The sequence below is a fragment of the Urocitellus parryii genome, chromosome 7, assembly GCF_045843805.1.
Source record: "Urocitellus parryii isolate mUroPar1 chromosome 7, mUroPar1.hap1, whole genome shotgun sequence".
NCBI lineage: Eukaryota > Metazoa > Chordata > Mammalia > Rodentia > Sciuridae > Urocitellus > Urocitellus parryii.
Window position 1 is genome coordinate 139478712 of NC_135537.1, and position 20616 is coordinate 139499327.

A 20616-nucleotide genomic window follows, 5' to 3' on the forward strand; every position below is an offset into this window, starting at 1 on the left:
TCTCTGTTGAACTCTCTCCTTCCGGCCATTGCCTCTGGGTCCCTGGTTTTCCTTAGGCTGGGCCAGCCTCACTTATTTGTTAGTCTCTTTTTCTTCAGAAGCCTCTTTTTCCTCAGAGGCTTAATTATCAAACAAAACATTTATGGCATACATTTATACCATGCTTCCATATTTATCTCAAAACACCGACCAATGGCTTGGCCCTGTTGTACACCTGTAATCCCGGCAGCACCGGAGGCTGGCAATTTTGAGGCCAGTCTCCCCAAGTCAGTGAGGCTCTAAGCAACTTAGTAGGACCTTGTCTCGAAAAACAAAAAACAAAACAAAATAAGAAACTAGGAATTTGTCCCAGTGGTTAAACTCTCCTAAGTACACCGCCCCTAGGCTCAATCCCCAGAACAAAAAAACCCCAAAAAAACAAAAAACAAAAAAACTTCCATCGTTTGCATCTCTGAACACCTTCAAGTACATCCCAATTAAGCCAAATGCTGTGGGACGCCTGTAGTCCCAGCTACTTGGGAAGCTGAGGGGAGAGGATCACTTGAGTTCATGAGTTCAGGACCAGCCTGGGCAACAATAGAGCAAGATCCCGTCTAGAAAAAGAAAAAAAAGAAAGAAAAAAGAAAATTAAAAAGGAATACCTCAATTATCAGACGGGAAAGACAGTGGTAAGGCACGTGCGCCACCTGCCGACTCTCCAGAGCACTGCAGCCGCTTGGGTGCGCAGCCGCTCCTAGCCCGGCGGCCTTGTGGGAAAAATAGTAGGATGTTTGAATTAGAACTACAAATCCCGGTAGGCTTCGCGCTGCAGTCCCAAAGATGGCACTTTTCTGGTGAACCTGGATTTTGTTTTCCAGTGCTGTTGGGGTAGCTGCACAAGCTTGGTTCAATGTTAAAAAGAGTCTTTTGGGAAACATGCTAGCTCTCTCGCAGGGGTGCAAAGGCCAACCTTTGCTTCCACAGCTTCATCCATTTGGCGAATCTGCTGTTCTTTTCGCTGGCTGGCTTCTGAGGGGCCGGACGGGAAGTTTGTGGAATCTGCTGTGGAAAGAACGACACGAGGGTTTCTTAGGCAGCCACGGTCATGGCGGCGGCCTCCCCTAAGGCTGGGGCCTCCGTGCCTGAGGCTCGGGGTTCCGCTGAAGCCCCACTGCAGTACAGCCTTCTTCTGCAATACCTGGTGGGTGACAAGCGTCAACCCCGGCTCCTGGAGCCTGGGAGCCTGGGCGGAATCCCGAGTCCGGCCAAGAGTGAGGAGCAGAAGATGATCGAGAGGGCGATGGAAAGCTGCGCCTTCAAGGCAGCGCTGGCCTGCGTGGGAGGTGAGACGAGGCTCTTGGGGGCTCTCGGGAGGCTGAGGGCTCGGAGAGCCTTGGGATTCTCGGCCAAGAAGACCACACGCCTAGGAGGCGAGCGACCTGTGCGCCTCGACCCTGACTGCACCCCCGCCTGGTTCAGTGAACTCGGGTATTTCCTCGCCTGACCCTGAGGTTAGCTTTCGCCGGTGGAAATTGAGTCCGAGAATCAGTACTATGGGCAGGGCCTGCAGGTTATAAAATGCTCCACTTCGTTCATTCATTTAATCATTCAACAAGTTACCAAGCAACTGTCATGTGCCGACTGTCACGAGCTGCCGCGTGCGCGGGGAGCAGGGAGGGAAGATGGCTTTTTTTTTTTAAGGTATTTATTTTTTAGTTGTAGTTGAACACAGTACCTTTATTTCTCTTATTTATTTTTATGTGGTGCTGAGGATCGAACCCATTTCTCGCACTTGCAGTGCGATCGCTCTACCGCTGAGCCACAACCCCAGCCCAAGGGAAGGTGGCTTTTTAAGAAAAAAATTGACCTTCTGAGTATTTGAACATGTACAGCATACCTCCTGTGTGCTGGTAAAGTGGTTGGTTGCATATTTGCAGAAGAGTTTGAATCTTACTGGGAACAAAAGACATTTAAGAAATGAGTAGTGGGCGAGTGCAAATTTTAAAAAGTGAAATATATTAGAAAGAAAAGAGATCTTTTTGGAGCTGGGACCACTTGAAAGAAAGAGCCATAAGCTGGGCTGGGGTTGTAGCTCAGTGGTTGAGCGCTTGCCTAGCAGGAGTGAGGCACTGGGTTCCATGCTCAGCACCACATAAAAATAAATAATTAAAGGTATTTTAAAAAAGAGCCATAGCAGGAAATCTGGGAGGGGAGGAGCCCATGATTTCTTTGAACTTACATTGATTCTGAGGTGGTGAAAACACTCTGTATGGAAGTGTCCTGCAGCTCAGGAAGGTTGCATAGGAACAGCATTTTGGGGATCAGCTGTTTGGTAGCTATGTGGTCTTGGGAAAACTTCTTAACTTCTTGAGAGTGGCAGAATCATGAGCAATGTTAGGAAATGAAAGGAGGCAGAAATGCTAAAGGAGACAGAAGATAGATCCTGAATTGTGTAATATGGAGGCAAGTGGAGAGTGTTAGTGGCCATGGAAAAAGTCATCTTTTTGATCCCAAACAGTAACCCCGAAAACATACCCAAGAAATCTTCATCTCTGTTTTTAGGATTTGTCTTGGGAGGTGCATTTGGAGTTTTTACTGCTGGCATTGATACCAACGTAGGCTTTGACCCTAAGGATCCTTACCGTACACCGACTGCAAAAGAAGTTCTCAAAGACATGGGACAGAGAGGATTATCCTATGCCAAAAATTTTGCCATTGTGGGTGCCATGTTTTCCTGTACTGAGTGTCTGGTAGAATCTGTAAGTGTCTCTCTGCTTTCTGAGAAATCCTTACCAGCTGCTATCTCACAAGTGATCTGTCACTGAGTTACATTCCCCAGCCCAGTTAATGATTTTGAACATTTTAATTTATTGGACCTGGGTATGGTGGTGCATGCTTGTAATGTAATCCCAGCTACCCTGGAGGCTGAGGCAGGTGGAACACAAGTTCAAGACCAGCCTGGGTAATTTAGTGAGACCCTGTCTCAAAATAAAACATAAAAAGGGCCAGGGGTCTAGCCCAGTGCTGGAGTGCCTCTGGGTTTGATCCCCAGTGCCCTCTTCCCTCACCCCCGCCACACAAAGACATTTTGGAGAACCTGAAAAAAATTTTGATTACTTCTCAAATACTGGACTTGATTACAGTGCTCTAGTGCCACCTGCAGGAAGCATCTATGGATACATTTAAATTTTAGAAACTATACTTTTTAAAAAGATTAGGTTTCCTTTGGATAGTAACTAAATTAGCCAACTGGAAGTCCTGTGTATTTTCTGGCTTGTTTCTCTGGCTTGACCTGCGCTTCTGCCCCCACAGTACCGGGGCAGATCAGATTGGAAGAACAGTGTCATCAGTGGCTGCATCACTGGAGGAGCCATTGGTTTCAGAGGTTAGTAAACAACTCTCAAATGGTTTTTCTTTGTGGCCTTGGCCAACGTGCCGATGTTGACATTTCCAAGTATGAGTGTTCCAGGGACACTTGATATTCTTCTGACAAATAGATCTTGACTGCTTCTGTGTTAACCCAGTTTTGGAACTTGCTATTATCTCTATCAGGGTTTCTCACCCTTGGCCTTTGGACCAATAAATCTTTGCTGTGACTGGGGGGTCAATCCTGTTCATTGTAGGATGTTTAGCAAGATGCAGCAGCACCGCTTCAGTTGTGACAATGACAAGTGTTTCCCAATGATGCCAAAAGTCCCTTGGGGGCACATCACCCTCACTAAGAACCACTGATCCAGTCTATCTTAGAAAAAGAACTGCCCCCTTATTAAGTATATTCAGCAACTTTCTCATATAGGTAAGTTGGAGTTTTTTGGTTTGCAGGATAGTACAGAAGCATAGCTAAGTCCACTCAGCCCTGGAAAACCCATTTGTCCACATGTGTAGAACTTTTAGCTCCAGTCATTTTTAATGTTTACCCATTATTCTTAATTTTAGACAGTTGTCAGTTGTATTTTTGTTTTGTTTTGTTTTGCAGTTCTGGGGAACAAACCCAGAGCCTTGCTAAGCGTGTACTCTTCCAATGAGGTATTTTCCTAGTCCCAATTATCAGTTTTAATTTTATATCTAAATAATAATGGTAATGTTGTTCTGCAATTGAGGATTCTTAGAATTCTTCCCATTGAAAGCTAAATATAAACATTCTAGAAATGTTAGATTATCAACTGTAAGCAACAAAGGAACAAACTGATCCCCACCATTTCTCTCTGTTAGCATGCTCATTGAGTGTGTGGTGCAGACCTCAGGGACTTGAGTTTCCTAGAAGCAGTATCTATTGCTGGGCCACTCTCCATCATTCACACCCTGACTTATCTGGAGCAAAAGCCTCTCATCTTCTGAGAGTCGGGATGATTTGCTGTCATTAAAGTCTGAGTTTGCTCTTCACATAGCCATATGTAATTTATAGAGTGACTTTTCTTTTGGTCTTTTTGTTGCTTAGCTTGTCAGGGCCTCTGTGAGAAGCTCAACTCCCTCCAGGACTGCTTTGATCACCTTCCCAGGAATTTATTCCATAAACAGATAGGGTAAAAGGCCATATGCTTTCATTTGATTCCAAGGACTGGTTCTTTTAACCAGTTTCCTGCCTGTGAGGGGCTATTTCCATAAGACTAGAAGTAGTAATTCTTTGGAATGAGAAAAGTTAAGTTAAATAAAACACAAAGACTTAAATCTTTTTTGGTACCAGGGATTAAACCTAGGGGCACTTAACCACTAAGCCAATTTCCCAGACAATTTTTTTTGTATTTTATTGAGAGACAAGGTCTTCTAAGTCGTTTAGGGCCTTACTAAGTTGCTGAGGCTGGCTTTGAACTCTAGATCCTTCTGCTTCAGCCTCCTAAACCGCTGGGATTATAAACATGAGCCACCTAGCCTGGCTGGTGTACATCTTATACGCTTCTTCACTGAAATTTTTTTTTAATTCTTTTTTATAAGTTGTAGATGGACACAATGCCTTTATTTATTTATTTTAAAAATATTTTTTAAGTTGTTGATAGACCTTTTTATTTTATTTATTTATATGTGGTGCTGAGAATCGAACCTAGCACCTCACACATACCGGGCAAGTGCTCTACCGCCGAGCCACAACCCCAACCCTTCACTGAAGTTTTATAGAACCACTGTAGGTTGAATGAGAATACTTAAGCTGGTTTCTTTGCATCTGTGGGTATACAAACTTTTTGTGAATGCATCCTGACCCAGCATCTGTTACCACAGGTAAGGTAATATTACTTCTGTTTGCTTTACAGCTGGCTTAAAGGCTGGGACCATTGGTTGTGGAGGTTTTGCTGCTTTCTCTGCTGCAATTGATTATTACCTACGGTGAGAGTAATTGCCTGTGGGGAAGGAGGACGCCATCCCAGGATCAAAGCTGGTTTTCCGGAGGAGAGTTCCTGTACCACTTGGCACTTGCTTCAGGGGCTGAAGACATTTGTTTTCCTTCATATAGTTGGTGTTTTGAGGGAGCCTCCTGGCTGCTCTCTGTCTCCAGCAGTCAGAGCAACCACACTCTGTGCCACTCCTGGATTCCAGCCAGCCTTTTCAGGGATGGCTATGCCAGATTGTCTCCTTGGAGCCTTCAGGAGACATTGTGTTGACTGTTAGGAATTAAACTCCACAAAGGCTCAGTCCTAACCACATCCTGCCCTCTGGGTTATGGGCACGGAGGTGGCAGTATGTTCATATGTACCCAGGAAGCTCCTCTGCCTTGAAACACCGTGCAAGCATCCATCTCGCATGCCAGGGCAGGGCAGAGTAAATTCATGCCATCCAACCAATTATGTCATTTTGTTTTGTTTAGTGTTCTGCCATTCTTGTTAAAAGTATATATTTATTTATATTTATATTATAGTTTAAAGGTTGGTTTATTTTTATTTTCAAATTCCACAGTTCTCAAAAATGATGGCAGGCAGTTCAAAGAGTGACAATCCAGTGGGAAAGTGTGACAAATCTCCTGAAAAATCTAGGACTGTTAGATTTTCAGGGTTTGTGTGGACTGTGTCATCTCCACCAAGATCATTAGTTTGGCCAGAAAGCAGCCCTCTCTCCAGGAGCCTAGTCTAGCTGCTTTCTAAGATGCACTGAAATTCCTTGTGTGACTCCCTCTGGCCTCTTCACAGAAACCCTCCAGGGCTGGCTGATAGGCATGCCTGCAGTTTGCTGAACCACATGTTGGTTTCAGGCCCAAGCCCAGCTCCAGGACACATGTGGAGGCTACTACTGTGGTCATCCTGATGACTCAGTCACAGCAGCTACTGGCTAAGGTCAGACATGGTAGAAGGGCTACTCACTGCCACCCCTGTTCTCCACTATCAGTGGATATTTTGATTTTGACTTCATGATCTTTGCTGACAGTAGCAACCCAGCCTCATTGTGTGCTGTAGAGGCACACACATACACACAAATGTTTAAGTGGTCTTTTGTGGTTGGCCTCCACTGCTGTGCTGTTTTGCTCTGGTGCAGTGGTGGAGTAGAGCCGATGAACTCTTGGGCTTTACCTCTTGGAGGAACAGGCAGGTAGGCTCAGTGGGGGCCACATAGTGCTGGCTGCCTTTCTCCTGTACTGTAGCTCCTCCACATTTTCCCCCTTTTTCTTTCTCATTTGCTGTCTTTTATCCTATCCACCCTTAACTAGAATCAGAGACTCGGCTTCAACATCTAAGCATCCCCGATATGTATTTGTGTCATGTCAAAGGATAGCTGGTGACACCTTCCTTTAGCTGTTTCCTTTCTTTTTTTTTTTTTTTTTTTAAAGAGAGAGTGAGAGAGGAGAGAGAGAAAGAATTTTTAATATTTATTTTTTAGTTCTCTGCGGACACAACATCTTTGTTGGTATGTGGTGCTGAGGATCAAACCTGGGCTGCACGCATGCCAGGCGAGCGCGCTACCGCTTGAGCCACATCCCCAGCCCTAGCTGTTTCCTTTCAATGAATGTGAGCTAGTACACAGGGCTCCTGTCCTCTGTGGTGAATTCTACATGATACTTGCCCACTTCTTATAAGCATGAAGCTATATCATCACTAGGCTGTTGGGAGCATTCCTCAGAGCTCTGGGAACAAATTTAGGAATCCCTGGGTTCAATCCCCAGCACCAAAAACAAAACAAAATAAAAAACAAATTTAGGAGTGTTTCCTGTACTGTCCCTAAATATTTCAAACCTAGGACTACTCTGAAGTAAGGGCAGTCAGTCAGTCCTACTGGTACCTGTCAAAATGCTCAGATGCCTGGGATCTTCTACCAGCTAGTCTTGTGCATGGGATTGAGTACAAGAAATGCTGCCCTCCCAATTGACTTGGCAAAGATGAGCCTGGAGGATGTCAGTAGCCATCAGTTCAATAAGCCAAGCCTTGTCCACACTGACTATTCAATCAAGAGAGGAGATGAATAGCTTCCTGTTTTAGATGACTAGGGAGCCAGTATGAGCTCATAAACCAAACAGCAATTTTCAGAGACATCTGTTCTTGATCTCCAGAATAAACACAGTATCCAAGGGCATAAGCTGGTGGGAGCTTACATTAACCAAAGGAGGGTGGGCCCTCTGGGGGATACAGCTTCTCCAACAAGCAGATTAGACCAAAAGACTGACCCAAAGACATGCCACTTCCAAGGAAACTGCAGAGAAAAATTACCGAAAACCAGTGGACAACTAATGGTCATCTCTGAGGTACACTGATGGCCAGGTCAGTGGTTAAACATTTGTACCTCATGTAGAGGACTGCAGCAGCCTGGTCCAAAGGGAGGTCTTTGTGTCGAGCAAAGAGAGGACTGGTTTATTGCCCCCACACTCTGTCCTGGCTCCCAAAAGGAAGGTTCAAGGACAGATAGCTAGGTAAACAGGTTCCTAGAAATTCACATCTGGATGCAGCTGGAAGTGTTAAATATTTAGATTGGTGGTCTTTCCTGGACTACTGAGAACACAAACATCCATACCACAGGGCTAAGTTTTGTGCAAATGTTGGGGCTTTGCATTTTTTTATTAACATTTTCCTTTCACATGGTTTACATCAATTTATAATAATCTACATAAATTGAAACAGAACAGAGACAAAAAAATATATCCTTACCAACTTATTAAAGTCAAATATTAATGAAGGGTCCCATCCTACCTCTATCAGCAAAACTGGCAGCCCTCACCCATTGCCCAGCAAGGACAGGCATGCCTGGGACTCCTGTAGCCTGTCCCTTCAAGTCCTGTTGGCATAGGCTGCCGTGCTAAGTACAGTGACTGGGGGTTCTGGGCTGCAGTCCCTGGCTCAGGAGAACCCACCAGGTATTTATTTCCTCGGTGCAGCTTAGTCCATGTCTGGCACCCAACCCTCCCCACTCAGTGGAATTTATAAATATTATAAGCCTTTTGCATTTCTCAGCTCTTCCAGCCTTCCTGTTCTCATATTGCCTAAGCAAGCTGGGGGCTGCAGTAGCTGTCTGACACTGAAAAGCAAACATTTTGGGGAGGCAGGAGACACCCATTTGGGCTGTAATTAGCTCTAGCCAGGCCTCTAATTTGCTATTGACAATCTTCTGGAAGCAAGAATCTTCCATACCACATACCAACAAGTGCCAAGCAGAGACTTCAGGAATGGTCAGATGGTGGGATCTTTTCCTTCACCTGCCCCAGGGAGCAGGGCTCCTTGCTAAGCTGCTAACAGGCAGCTGAGTGGTCAGCATTTCCCTATTCCAGCGTGCAGAGTATACTGTTCCACTGGCGACAGGTATAAACTAGATCAGGAAGGCTCCTGCCTCTCTCCAAGCAAGTACTTCTGCTTCAGGGCCAACAAGCCCTTTAGACTTACCCCTGAGCACGAGCAGCGGGAGCTGTTTTCCCTAATCCTAAGGGCCTAGAATGGACTCTGGCACATAGAAAAGCCAGGGAGTTGTGCAAAGGTTCAAGCACCTTTTGCTGGCACTTTGGGAATAAATATTACTCCTTTCCAGTACTGAGCAATGGGTCTCAAAGTTGGGAATGGCACCTCTTGATCCCCTGCGTCAACAATGAGGTCCCCCAGCAAAACCCAGTCCCAAGAGAGGCAGGTGCCTGTGATTCTTCATCCTCTAATTTCTGGGAGTTTCCAGAGTTCATCCACAAAGCTGCATCTAGAAGCTGGGGCAGGGGCAGCACCGTGATGGCTGGCAACTGCTGGATTGTGCCTTCCTTTCCCAGGGTCTGGAGCGCACGTGGCAGTTGGGGCTGCCCCGTGGCAGTGCTCGGCTGTGAAGAGTGTAAAATCTAAGGCAAAAGTACCACGAGGTATGTGAGGTGTCAGGCAGCCTCCGAGATGGAGCCTGCATGCTTCTGGACACCTGCACCAGCCACAGAAGTTGCCCTCCAGGAAGCCTGGCTCCATCAGGAAAGCCTCTGTAACTCACACCAAGTGCAGCTTCCCCGAAACTCAGGACAGTGCTGACTGTTCCACCCGGCTTGTTTCCTCAGCAGCCTGGACTCTCCTACCTCCCCGGATGCCTTCCTGACCCTCTGGCTCTCTTGATAGCAGGTCACTTGTGGGTCTTTACACTCAAAGGAAATAGAACTCCAGGGGGAAAAAACTGAAAATTCAGCAGTAGAAGAAACAGTCAAAGATGCCTCACTGCTAGGCAGGAGACAGAGCGGACAAACCCCAGAAATCAGCCCTCCAGCTCTGTGCTAAAGCGTGGGATTAGTGTGAGTCTGTCTCCTTGTCCAACATTTGCACAGGCAGCAAGGCAAGCAGGTGTGTTCCCACAGTGGAGGGTGGGGAGAGGCCCAGGGCAGTGCATTGGATAGGCCACCACTGCTGCCCAGGACCTCTGCAGAACTTTCCAGGTGTTTGGAGCAAAAACTGAAGCTGCACATGCATGCGGCTGGGCTGGGACGGAGGCAAGGGTGGAGGACACTGAGGGGAGGCTGCAGTCTAGGAGCAGGGCCAAGAAAAGAGAAGCTGGTGGCAGCTACACAGTGCCAAATAAAAGCCCTTGGACTGGACTCAGGAGGAAAGAAAGGCTTGGGGGAAATGAAAGAATAAAGCAAGCTGTGTGCCCACACATGGTCGGTCACTACCTTTTCTGCATAACAGATAGACATTAAACAATTCCCAAACAGCACGGAGCATTAGACACAACTAGAGGTACAGAGGGCAGGAGCCGGGGTGTGGCGGTGAGGCTGGGGGCTGGTCAGCTGGCTTTGTACAAGGTGGCACAAAAGATGCACATATTCCAGTTCTTGGAAGTTGGCTTCCCTTGGAGTCTGGAGTGCTGGGCTGGGGAGTTTCTATTGCAGTCTTTCAAGTCTGTGTTGGGCTCTGGCTGGAGGGGCCGGCACTGGCCATCCCCCACAGCCACCCCTCCTCGGGCTACACATCAGTGGAAAAGTACAGTGTGTTCCGCTTCAGTTCTGCAAAGGAGATGGGGGGGTGCTGCAGGTAGTAGAGGAGGACCTGCACCTGTGGGGAGACAGGAGAGACTGAGGTTGGAGTCCTTGTCTTCCTGGCCCTCCTCATCTGATCTGTTGAGAAGAAAAGGTCCCTGGGCGCGCGGAGGTGCGGGGGCAAGTCTGTGTTGTCCCCTGCCCTCCCAAGGATGGCTTTGGCCACCTCCTAGAAGCCACACCTTCCTTTGAAGCCCAGGTGTGTTAGTCCATTATAGCACTAGAGGGCGCTGCAGGACAGAGGGTGGGGAGTCTAGAGCCATTTCCCCAACCTCAGTCATAAGGTCAAACCTGGACCTGAGGTCAGCTTGGCATCTCTGCCCTGATCTTGTCTGTGTCTCAGGGAAGCCTCCTGCCCCTGATAGAAATCCCAGGATTCTCCTATATTCCTGGGCTTGTTTTCTGAGACTGAGGCCCTCTCAGGAAAGCAGGCAGCACCTAGGACAGACATTCTCTGGGCCCTTGTCTAGCTCACATGTTTTGGCCTGGGAAGGGCAAGACTGTCCACAGCCCTGCCTTCCTTGTGGCGTCCTATACACCAGCTGCCAGCTGCCCAGGAGGAGAGAGGTGTGGAGACTTAGCTGTTTTCGCTACCCCTCCACCTGGGCAGTGCTGAGATACCTGTGCCATGACATCATGGGACCAGATGTCTGCAGCCGATGTGAGATGTGCTTTGCTCTCCACTTCTGAGGGTCTCAGTAACGTGGGGCCAAACACGGTGGCCAGGTTGTGAAGCGACATTTTGTTAATGGGCTCCTTCTCAGCAACCCTGAAAGGAAGTGCAGGGAGAACAGAATTCACTTCCCGGCGGCTACTTGGAGATGTAGGGCCCTTGGCCTTAAGCTCCAGGAACTCCTGGAAGGAGTGCTGGAGGACCTCTTGCCTCCCTCTTTTTAGAGTAGAGACCTGCTGGTGGTAATGCACTAAGCCAAAGGATCAGTGCCCAGCTATGTCTCCGTATATTGCTGTGACAGATTCCCAGCTTCTAGGCCATCGCTGACCTGATGGTAAACTGCCAGGGCCAGAAAGACTCACAGCCATCTACTCCAACTCCCCTGCCTTAGAGAAAATGTTACTGATCTAAGAACTTCCCCTGCAATAGCACATACTTGCTATGGTGCTTTGAGGTGGGTACTATTATTATTGTCATTCCCATTATAGAGATGAAGAAACTGAAATACAGAAAGGTTAAGTGACTTGTCCACAGTCACATACCTAGCAAGTGCGGACAGCTGGGATCTAAATCGGGGCAGTCTGCCCAAGAACCCATGCTCTCAACCATTCTGCTCTTTACCCGTGATCCAACAGTCTAGCTGTGGGGACTGGCTGCAGGAAGAGTCAGTGGGAGGAGCAGGGGGCAAGGTGGGGAGGGCCTGCAGCTAATTAGCTGGTAATCAGACCTAGGTTCTTTCTGCTGTGCTGGGGCAAAAGCAGCCCTAACTCCAGTAGGAGCCCAGGGCCCTCCTCCCTGCTGCTCTAGGGACCTCAGGGTTGCCTCCCTTTGGATCTCTCCTGCTTCTCTTGCATAATAGGCCAGATGCTGTAGATCTTCCCTTGGATGCCATCAGGAGTTGCCATCTGTGCCCGGTGTCCAAGAAAGCCTAATATCACCAAACACACCGAGAAGTGCTGGGCCTCCACTGTTCTAGGAAGTGTTTCTGGGGTTGAGACAGACCAACCCCAGACAATGTCCCTCACTGCCTCCCTCTGACACCATATAGTTCCCACCCTCTGGGCAGGAGCCACAGATGTGCCTGTTGTTTTGGAAACAGGCAAACATTGCAATGCTAGCAGACAACTGTGCAGCAGGCAGTGCTCCATGTGCGCACGCGCGTGCACACCCCCAACCCCCCCCCCCCACACACACACACAGAGCCAGAGGCCCAGATGTGGGAACAGACTGTGCCCGATTCCCAGGGCAAAAAACCTAATGAATTTTCCCCTCCTACTCCTCCTCTGTGCATCCTCCCCACAACACTCGTCAAACTATTTGGGAATTGGTTGAGGTTTTGGTTCTGGCCAAACCAGAGGGAAAATGTCTCATAATGGGAAAAACAAGACACCAGCCCCAGGCACATCCAGGTCTCCCTCCCTCCAGAGCCTGGCCTGGCTGCACTGCAACAGGCGCCTGGGCCTGAGGATGGGAAAGCTCAGGGGGCGAGGGTGCTGGTCCACAGAGAGGCCCTCTCAGGGCTCCCTGGTCGTGGCTGGCAAGTTGATTTAAAAGACACCTAAAGTACTTTAAACTACTATGTATAGCTATAAAGCTCTAACAACAAATAAACAAAAAAATTTAGAAGGGCTGGAGATGTGACTCAGTGGTTTAGCATGCTTAAATTCAAGCCCCAGTACCCTACTACCACCAAAAAAAAGGGACACCTAGTGACATCTCTTCCTCACCCATGCCTGAATTAATCCTGGGCTCAAAAGTAATTCAAGTGATTCAAGGACACTTTATGGCTAACTTCTAATCCTGAACCCTGAGGCAGCACCAGCTTGGTTTGCCCTAACCAGGGAAGTTGAGAAGGGACTTAGTTTAGGAAAATGTAGGTGCTAGGCACAGATCTGTAGCTAACCTAAGCAAGTCCCTGTGGGCTTGGGGAATCGCTTTCCTTATCTATTAAATGAGGCATCAGTGGAGACCAGTGGGTTTCAAACTCGACCGACTCAAAAAAACACATTTTATGATGCAACCCAGTATACACACGTCTATAGTAACTGAACAAAATGGCACTTACACTTCCTGCTGCAGTGTGCCCTGATGCTGCCCTTTCTATTCACTTAAAAAAATGCTAAAACTAACTGTCAGGTTGGGGCCCATTAATTGTAAAATTCTCCCACAGCCCACAGCTCTAGTCTTACCATTCTGAGCACTTCATGGCCAGTGCCTGAGGCCTTTGTTAGGACCCACATATTTCCCAAAACAAGCTGGGTGTGCAGGAAGTTGAAAAGCAAACTCTCGCACATGGCCTAATAGAAGCCAGTACCCACTAGGAGATGCTGAGAAGGTGGGGTCCCCTAGTGGGACATGTGGGGCTGCCCTGGGTCTCTGGCCCTTCCCTTGGTAGGCCGGTCTCATTACCTTTTCAAGTGTTCCAGCAGGAAGAGGAAGGTGATGAGATTGGGGTCGGGCAGGGAGCGGAGCAGGTGCATCATGCAGTTCTCCTTGGCGGCAGGGTCTGACAGGGCTGTGGGGAAAGAGGGGCTAGAGCAGGGCTTGGTTCCTAGAGAACCCTTGGCCAGAGCTCCTGTGGCCACCAGGCTGTGAGGCCCGGGTAAATCCAGGCTGCTGGTGTTCAGGGGAGCAGATCCCATAGGGTAGGCCTGGCATCTGGGTGGTCTGTTAGCAGCAGGTTCCTCCAGGAGGCCCTCCCATGACTAGTGACTAGGCCAGAAGGCAGGCTGGTGAGAGCAGTCCCCTTCCATCCCTCCTACACAGATCTTTGTCCCCAGTGCCACTCCACTCCCAGTCTATATGCTAGGTTCAAGCCAATGGTGGCAGTTCTGCCAGGGGTGGGGATGTTCTGTTAACCGCCTCTCCCCCAGGGGTCCTCACCCCCCAGGGGCCAACACCCTGCCTGCCCCAGGAGAAGGAAAAGCAGGGAGGATGCACCAAGCCTGGATCTGGCCCAAGCAGGTGGAGGCAAGAGCCTTGCCCTCAGCAGAGGCGAGGAGAGAGCAGCCCTGGAAAGCACAGCACAAACTGTCCCCAGCGCCTTCTGGCTCACACCAGCCTCCTCCTTGGCTCCAGGTTGCTGGCTTCTGACTGCTCACCTCAGGGCAGTCTTCCCTAGATATCTCTGGTTCCAAGCAAGCAGGTCAGTGTGCAAAGAGGACAAATGGAGGGCTGCCCATGGGGACATGAGGGAAGAGAGGCAGGCCAGAAAGGCCCCAGCCTCTGCACCAGGCCCAGCAGCCATATAGCAGCTGGTGCAATGGACAGGCCAACGAGCAAGGGAGGCCACAGCCCCTTGCTCTTTACTTCACTGGTCAGGAAGGCCCGGCTCAGCCCAGTTCAGCTTCAAGACCCAGGAGCCTCACCGATGCCTTCCATAAAGGCTGGGTAAAGTCGGTCTGTGAGGAGAGGCTCAGGCAGTTCCCGGAAATACAGCTTGAGGGTGCCAGCAATGGCATTGATGTCCATGTCACTCAGCATTAACAGGATGTCCTTGTTATCTATAGGGAAGGGGGAAAGGTCAGGGACTGGCCTCCAAGTCATCCCTCTCCCCCACATCCAGCCTTTAGCCCTTTCCAGCCCCACAGGGACTGCCCAAGGCAGACCACCACCCACTTCTCTGCCTCTGCCTTCCCCCAGAAAGGTAGGACATAGGTAGTACCCACAGGATCTGTGAGCAAGCTCTGTTGACTGGGGTGGGGGAGACAGAGAGACAGGCTGGGTTCTGTCTGCCATGGCTTCCCAGGAAAGGAGGGGAGGGAGAATAACTTATCATCCAGAGTCCTAGAGCCATAATCATACCATGTAGCAGGCAGCCTCCTTCCCAACTGGAATCCCCCCCGCCCCCCCGCCATTGATCTCTTCTGTGGAAGGCACTTCACATTTTTCACACCTAAAATCATGTTCTGACAAAATCTCAGCTTCTAGGTTGTACAGGGGAGCCATGTGCCAGAACGTTCCTGACCTGGATCCTATCTTCTGCCCCAGGCTTCCCCCATGGGCCCCTCTCCACCTGGACTCATGGCTGCTGGTCCAGTTTAGGCTTCTTGAACACTGGGTATGGTGACGCAGCTGTAGCCTGACCCAGCTGAATAGGGAAAGCAGAGGGCCAAACCCCACCCATACCACCAAGGGGCTCATGCAGAGGCAGAACTGCCCCACAGGACACCAGGGCCTGGAGACATGAGGGAGGCCAGCTCAGGCCATGGCTCTGTGATCTCCCTGTAGCCCACTAGGCACTAGGCAACAAGCACAGAAGCCAGGAACAGAGTCTGGAGTCCAAAACTCTAAGTTTAAACCCAGGCAGGAAACCTACAGGCCGGTAACCCTGAGCAAGTGACTTGGCTTCTCTGAGATCTGTCCATGTTCTTATCTGTAGCAGTGGATATGAGACTGAGAAAATGCAGATTACATGAGAAAAAGCAGAAGCAGGCTGGCCACAAGGCCACAAGGACTCAGAGACAGCCTGCGCTGTGCCATGGTGGACTGTGTGCACGTCACAGACCAAGGCTGCCCTGCCATCAGGTCCAGACCCCTCCATGCAGAAGGCCTCCTGTCTAGTGAACCTTCCTACCCACCGCAACAGCTGGGCCTCCCAGACTCACTGGCATCAAAGACAGCTTTCAGTGCCTGGATGTCCGTGGCCACTCCTGATATCCGGTAGATGCCAACCTCCTCGATGCCCCTCTTCTCCACCTCTTCCACACACTGCCGCACGATGTAGGGCACCTTGGAGCGCTCCCGCCTGCGGGCAGAGGATGCAAAGGGAGGATGGAAGGAGCCTCCTAGTGCCAACTGCACCGTCCCACCTGCCCCAGCATACCTTGGCTGCTAGGATGAGGGCTGGAGGGAAGGAAAGGGTTAAGGAAGAGGCCGTGCCACCCCACCCTACACAGCCCACCAAGGCCTGCCTCTTGAGCAAGGGCGCAGGTGAAAGAAAGTTCTGGGAGATGCTCAAAGACCCTAAGAAAGAATGTTCCCTGAGATTCAAATGCTTATGGTGGGGGGTGGAGGTGGGGGTACAGCTCAGTTGCAGAGTGCTTGCCTTGAATGCCTAAGGCCCTGGGTTCAATTCCTAGACCTGGAAGAAAAAGTAGTCTACACAAAGAGGTGGGTCAGGGCCTGAAGATGAGTGGCACAGTGGGACAGTATGACCTGAGGCACACAGCCCTTTCCTGAGCGGCAGCTACTCCCGGCCTCCAAGCTCAAGGGTGGCCTGCAGTCATCAACCAGTCTGGTATCTTCCCCATGAGATCCTCCAGTGTTTCCATGCTGGCTCGCTTATTTCTAAAGTATTGTGTGACCCAGAGAACACACCTCTGCAGGCCACTTTTGGCTTCCAAACAAGCCGTCTGTGACTGTTGACCTGGGGGTGATTGATTAGGTGCTGGCATAGGCAGGGGGGCTGGGAGGCCAGGGCTGGTAGGGACCCGAGTGCTAGTCCCAGCACTTGGACTCCAAAGCAGCACCTACTTAGTCACCACACTGATCTTCACCCCAAAGACGCCGGTCTGCTTTTTGGATGGGGTCCTCTTCAGGCTCATGTCCCGGCTGGTGAATTTCATGGAGAATTCCACTTTGATCTGGTTGGGGGATGAGTCAGGGCAGGCATTAGTCTCCTGAGGGTATAAGTGTCCATGGACTGCCCCCAAAACACAGGGGTTCCCCCCCCCAGGAGTGCAGCAGCCCCACCTCCCAGGGCTCCATCTCCATGCCCCCCCCAGGTAGGAGTGGGAGTGGGAAAGGCATAGGCAGAGGGGAGAGCCCCAGCTGGGCTAGGGGAGGGGGCGCCAGACACATCCTTTCCCCAGGAACTCACCCCATTCATCTCAATCACATCTGTGTGCCAGTTCTTGGTTTCTACAGTTTGTGGATCCAACTGCAGAGAGAAAAAGAAAGGGGCTATGTGGGGACAGCTCAGAAACCAAGTCAGTACTCTCCCTGCTAGGTGGCAACTGCTCACCAGCCAGCAATGGTTAGGAAAGCGGACCCTTGATGCTTGCCAGGCATGGTAGTGTACGCCTGAATTCCAGCAACTCAGGAGGCTGAGGCAGGAGGATCAGCCTCAGCAACTCAGCATGATCCTGTCTCAAAATAAAAAAATAAAAATGTCTGCCATGTGACTTAGTGGTAGAGCATCCCTGTGTTCAATTCCAATAAAATAATAATAATAATAATAATAATAATAATAATGCTCATCTTGAAATCAACCTTCAAACTTCAGGTGGCTCCAGCCCTCATGCCCCTCCCAGCTATGGCTGTTGAAGGACCTCCGGACCCTATGGAGGCGAGGATCCTCTATTCGTCACTTTTGCCCATCACATCACACTGACTCCTGGTCACCATGCTGGGAAATGGATTTTATCAGTCCGTTTCACAGATGCAGCAACTGAAGGTCACAAGAAGTAAATAACTTCCTTAGCCATTTGAGGTCAGAGTTGTCAGAGAAGATCTAGACCTTGGCCCGTGCATATCGGAACACCAAATGGGTTTGAATCTCAGCTCCGCAGCTTGCTATAGTGGAGCCTGGGCAAGTTTTTACCTTGCTAAGCTTCGTCTGTACAGGGCAGCCAGTACCAGAACCTGCCTCACTGGACTGTTGTGATGAGGTACAGATTAAGGGATTGGCTCCCAAACAGGCGAACTCTCTATAGGGAAGTCGCCAGACCTGGGCTGCAGCTCCAGGCAGGAGCAAGTGCCAGGAGAGGGTCGCTGATATCCCCCACTGGGACTGTTCAGAACTCCCTTCCTCTAATTCAGTGGCCTTCAAACTCAGTGGTTTGTGCACCCACAAAATAATTTTGAAAAACAATGTGCTCCGGAGCACATTTTTAAGTCATCTCAACATTTCTAAGGCAAGTTCAAATTGCTGCAAAGAATGTGATTTCCAGAATAATGTAAATATTGACAGCTTAAAATAAAACCATTACATCATGCTTTAAATGTATACAGTAGAATCTAATTACTGTAACGATTTGATACCCACCATCCTCCACTTAAAAACACATGAACAAGCTCTTTGTTCCCTTGCAGAATCGCTGTTCCATTTCTCCTTAAAGGGTTCCTCCTAGTTTATATTTTAATATTTTCAAACCTTTTACTCATTGCCATATTTTCATTTGCTCCCAAAATATACCTATACAATGAAATGAAAAATTTCCCGAGACCACAAGGCTCTGAATACATAAAACATATTCTGGACCTGTTATTACCATGATGAGCAGTGCACACTAATAAAAATAAACCAACACATCACACATTTTAATAAATACCAAGCAGCCAGGTTAACACTATGGTGGACTTTTATCTCTGAATGAGATAGACAGGACACCTCTCCTACGTTGGGGCACAGATCTCTACAGATATTATTTTTTGCTAGAGTAAAATGGGGTTAGCACCGACTCTGTTCACATTTTTTTGTCTTTATTTTAAAGGATGCAAATGATAAACATTGTTCACTAGAGGAGGCTAAATAAGGTTATATTACAGCAGTGTTAAGCAAGTCTTTAATCTCTTTACATGTCATTTACCTTAAATTACTCATATATCTTTGATCAAACTTAAAAAAAAATTTTTTTGTAGGTGTAGTTGGGTAGAATGCTTTTATTTTATTTTATTTTTAATTTTTATGTGGTGCTGAGGATCGAACCTAGTGCATCACACGTACTGGGCAAGTTTTCTGCCACTAAGATATAGCCCTAGCCCAAACTTTTTTTTTTTTTTGGTACTGAGGAGTTGAGCCTGGGGCACTTTACCACTGACTTACATCCCCAGCCCCTTACTTTTTATTTTGAGATAGGTTCTCACTAAGTTGCTTAGGGCCTTGGTAAGTTGCTGAGGCTGGCCTGGAACTTGTGATCCTCCTGCTTCAGCCTCCTGAGTCACTGGGATTACAGGCATGCACTATTGTGTCTGGCTCAAACATCTTAAATGACTTCTCAGCCGATAATCAGGCCCTTGTCAGTGCAGTGGAAGGCAAAGAACTAGACAACACCTGGCTAGAAGGCTTTGTAACCAGCCATCGGAGTCTTTAGTTTTCTCAACACCTACTCTGATGTTTCTGTGGCCCCTCTATTGTCACCTCCAAGGTCTGGGTCAAGTCATCATAGGAGCCCGATCTTCAGGCCTTCCATCTACAGAGGGGAGAGCGATGGTGAAGTGCCCATTCTCAGGTGGGCGTTGAGGACCTGCAGCTGATTACCTTTGAGCTTTCCCTGCCCAGCCAGCCATTGGGACATCATTGCATACCCCAGAAACGAACCACTGCTCCGACGGGCCACCATCCTCACAGAGGGAAACTGGACCTGGGTGAGTCAAGTCCTTTTTTACCTTCTGTCTCCCACATACTGGCTGGGGACAGGGGGCACCCAAACCTCCTCTGGGGGTCAGAGGGCTGCACCCAGCTGGCCCTAGGCCTTGTGTCTGGGTCAGCTGTGGCCCAGGTCCCATCCTTAAAAGTCAGTTCTCTGACCAGAGGAAGGATGAAATTGAAAACGGGAAATGGAAAAAGGAGTGTGGGGGGAAGCCCAGGCCCCACGACCTCCTCAAACACAAAGGTAGTGTGAAGCAGCCAGCCTGCGGCTGCCCAGGCTCTCTGGTCCAGAAGGCTCGAGGCCAGGGGTCTGAGTGGGTCCCATCAGAAGCCCGATTTTGGCATCACTCTCCTGAAACCTGCCTCCCCGCTTAACTTCTTTTGTCCCCCAAATCCTGCCCGGACCTGAAGCACAGGTTGCTTCTTGCAGTTCCTTCCTCCCATCCAGACTGCTGGTTCTTCAACATAGGGTCCAAGTCTGCCCCCAGCTCTGTCCCCCAGCAGTGACCACAGGGAGTAGAGGGATCTCAGATGACAGGCAGATGTGTCCTTTGGGAGACACGTTCTGAACTGACCAGCCTCCCTCCTTTATTTTGCAGTGTTGGGGACCAAACCCAGCAGGTGCTCTACCAGTGAGCTACAGCCCCGGTCTGCGTCCAGCCCTTTGGAAGGCAAGTCTCTTCAGGTAGCAGCATACCCCTCAGCCAATTCCACCTGGCTGGATTCACCTCAAGCCATTCTCTTGCTCCGGTTTCAAGTGACCTGGCATTTCCTAGCAGCTGCTATGAACTGAGCCAGTGGTCCCTGCCTGAGTCCCAGAGTAGCATCTGGACACAGCAGGGGAAGGGCAGGATGGAGTTTCAGGCTGACCTGGGTCTTCTATTCCATTGTGTGCATCTGAGCAGGTCACTCAACCTCCTTGAACCTCAAATTCCTCGTGGGGGTATCTATGCCTACGTCTGATGAATTTTCCGTAAGTCTGGCACTAGAACAAACCCTTGACACATAGCATCTCAGTTCACTGTCATAAGAAACCTGTGAGGTTTAAGCCTTCATAGCTGTTCCCATTTTACAGATGAGGACACTGAGGCTTCAAGGAAGGAATCTGGCCAGTGCTGATTAGCTAGGGAATGAGAACTGGGATACAAAATCAGTTCTCCCTGATCTGCTCTTTCTGTTAAAGCTGCAAGATAATGAGCACTGTATCTAACCAGGCACCTGGGCCTGCAGGCGACAATAGCACCTGCCATCACC

General features: G+C 49.2%; 2 protein-coding genes across 5 annotated transcripts in view; one reads left to right on the top strand and one right to left on the bottom strand.

The window, feature by feature from the left end:
- The first annotated feature begins 858 nt into the window (after positions 1-858).
- Positions 859-6603, top strand: Timm22 (translocase of inner mitochondrial membrane 22). The gene is made up of 4 exons (XM_026388859.2): positions 859-1322; positions 2542-2738; positions 3292-3364; positions 5226-6603. The coding sequence occupies exons 1-4, from the start codon at positions 1085-1087 to the stop codon at positions 5300-5302; spliced, it is 585 nt and encodes a 194-aa protein (XP_026244644.1). The 5' UTR covers positions 859-1084; the 3' UTR covers positions 5303-6603.
- A 95-nt stretch (positions 6604-6698) lies between these two features.
- The window catches only part of Abr (ABR activator of RhoGEF and GTPase), a 191907-nt gene continuing 177989 nt past the window's right edge, over positions 6699-20616 (bottom strand). For all 4 annotated transcript variants that reach the window (XM_077800377.1, XM_026388843.2, XM_026388844.2 and 1 more), the window contains 7 exons: positions 16870-16929; positions 16524-16633; positions 15656-15795; positions 14417-14551; positions 13458-13563; positions 10997-11144; positions 6699-10391 (listed from right to left, as the gene is read on the bottom strand). In XM_077800377.1, coding sequence (XP_077656503.1) covers positions 10302-10391; positions 10997-11144; positions 13458-13563; positions 14417-14551; positions 15656-15795; positions 16524-16633; positions 16870-16929 — 789 coding nt within the window. In that variant the 3' untranslated portion in view covers positions 6699-10301. The remainder of the gene's footprint in view (positions 10392-10996; positions 11145-13457; positions 13564-14416; positions 14552-15655; positions 15796-16523; positions 16634-16869; positions 16930-20616) is intronic.

Bases quoted from the DNA above. Each gene is read 5' to 3' on its own strand.
- Timm22 (XM_026388859.2), top strand. From the start codon at position 1,085: ATGGCGGCGGCCTCCCCTAAGGCTGGGGCCTCCGTGCCTGAGGCTCGG. The intron at 1,323-2,541 runs GTGAGACGAGGC...CTCTGTTTTTAG, and splicing joins AGCGCTGGCCTGCGTGGGAG to GATTTGTCTTGGGAGGTGCA. The intron at 3,365-5,225 runs GTTAGTAAACAA...TTTGCTTTACAG, and splicing joins AGGAGCCATTGGTTTCAGAG to CTGGCTTAAAGGCTGGGACC.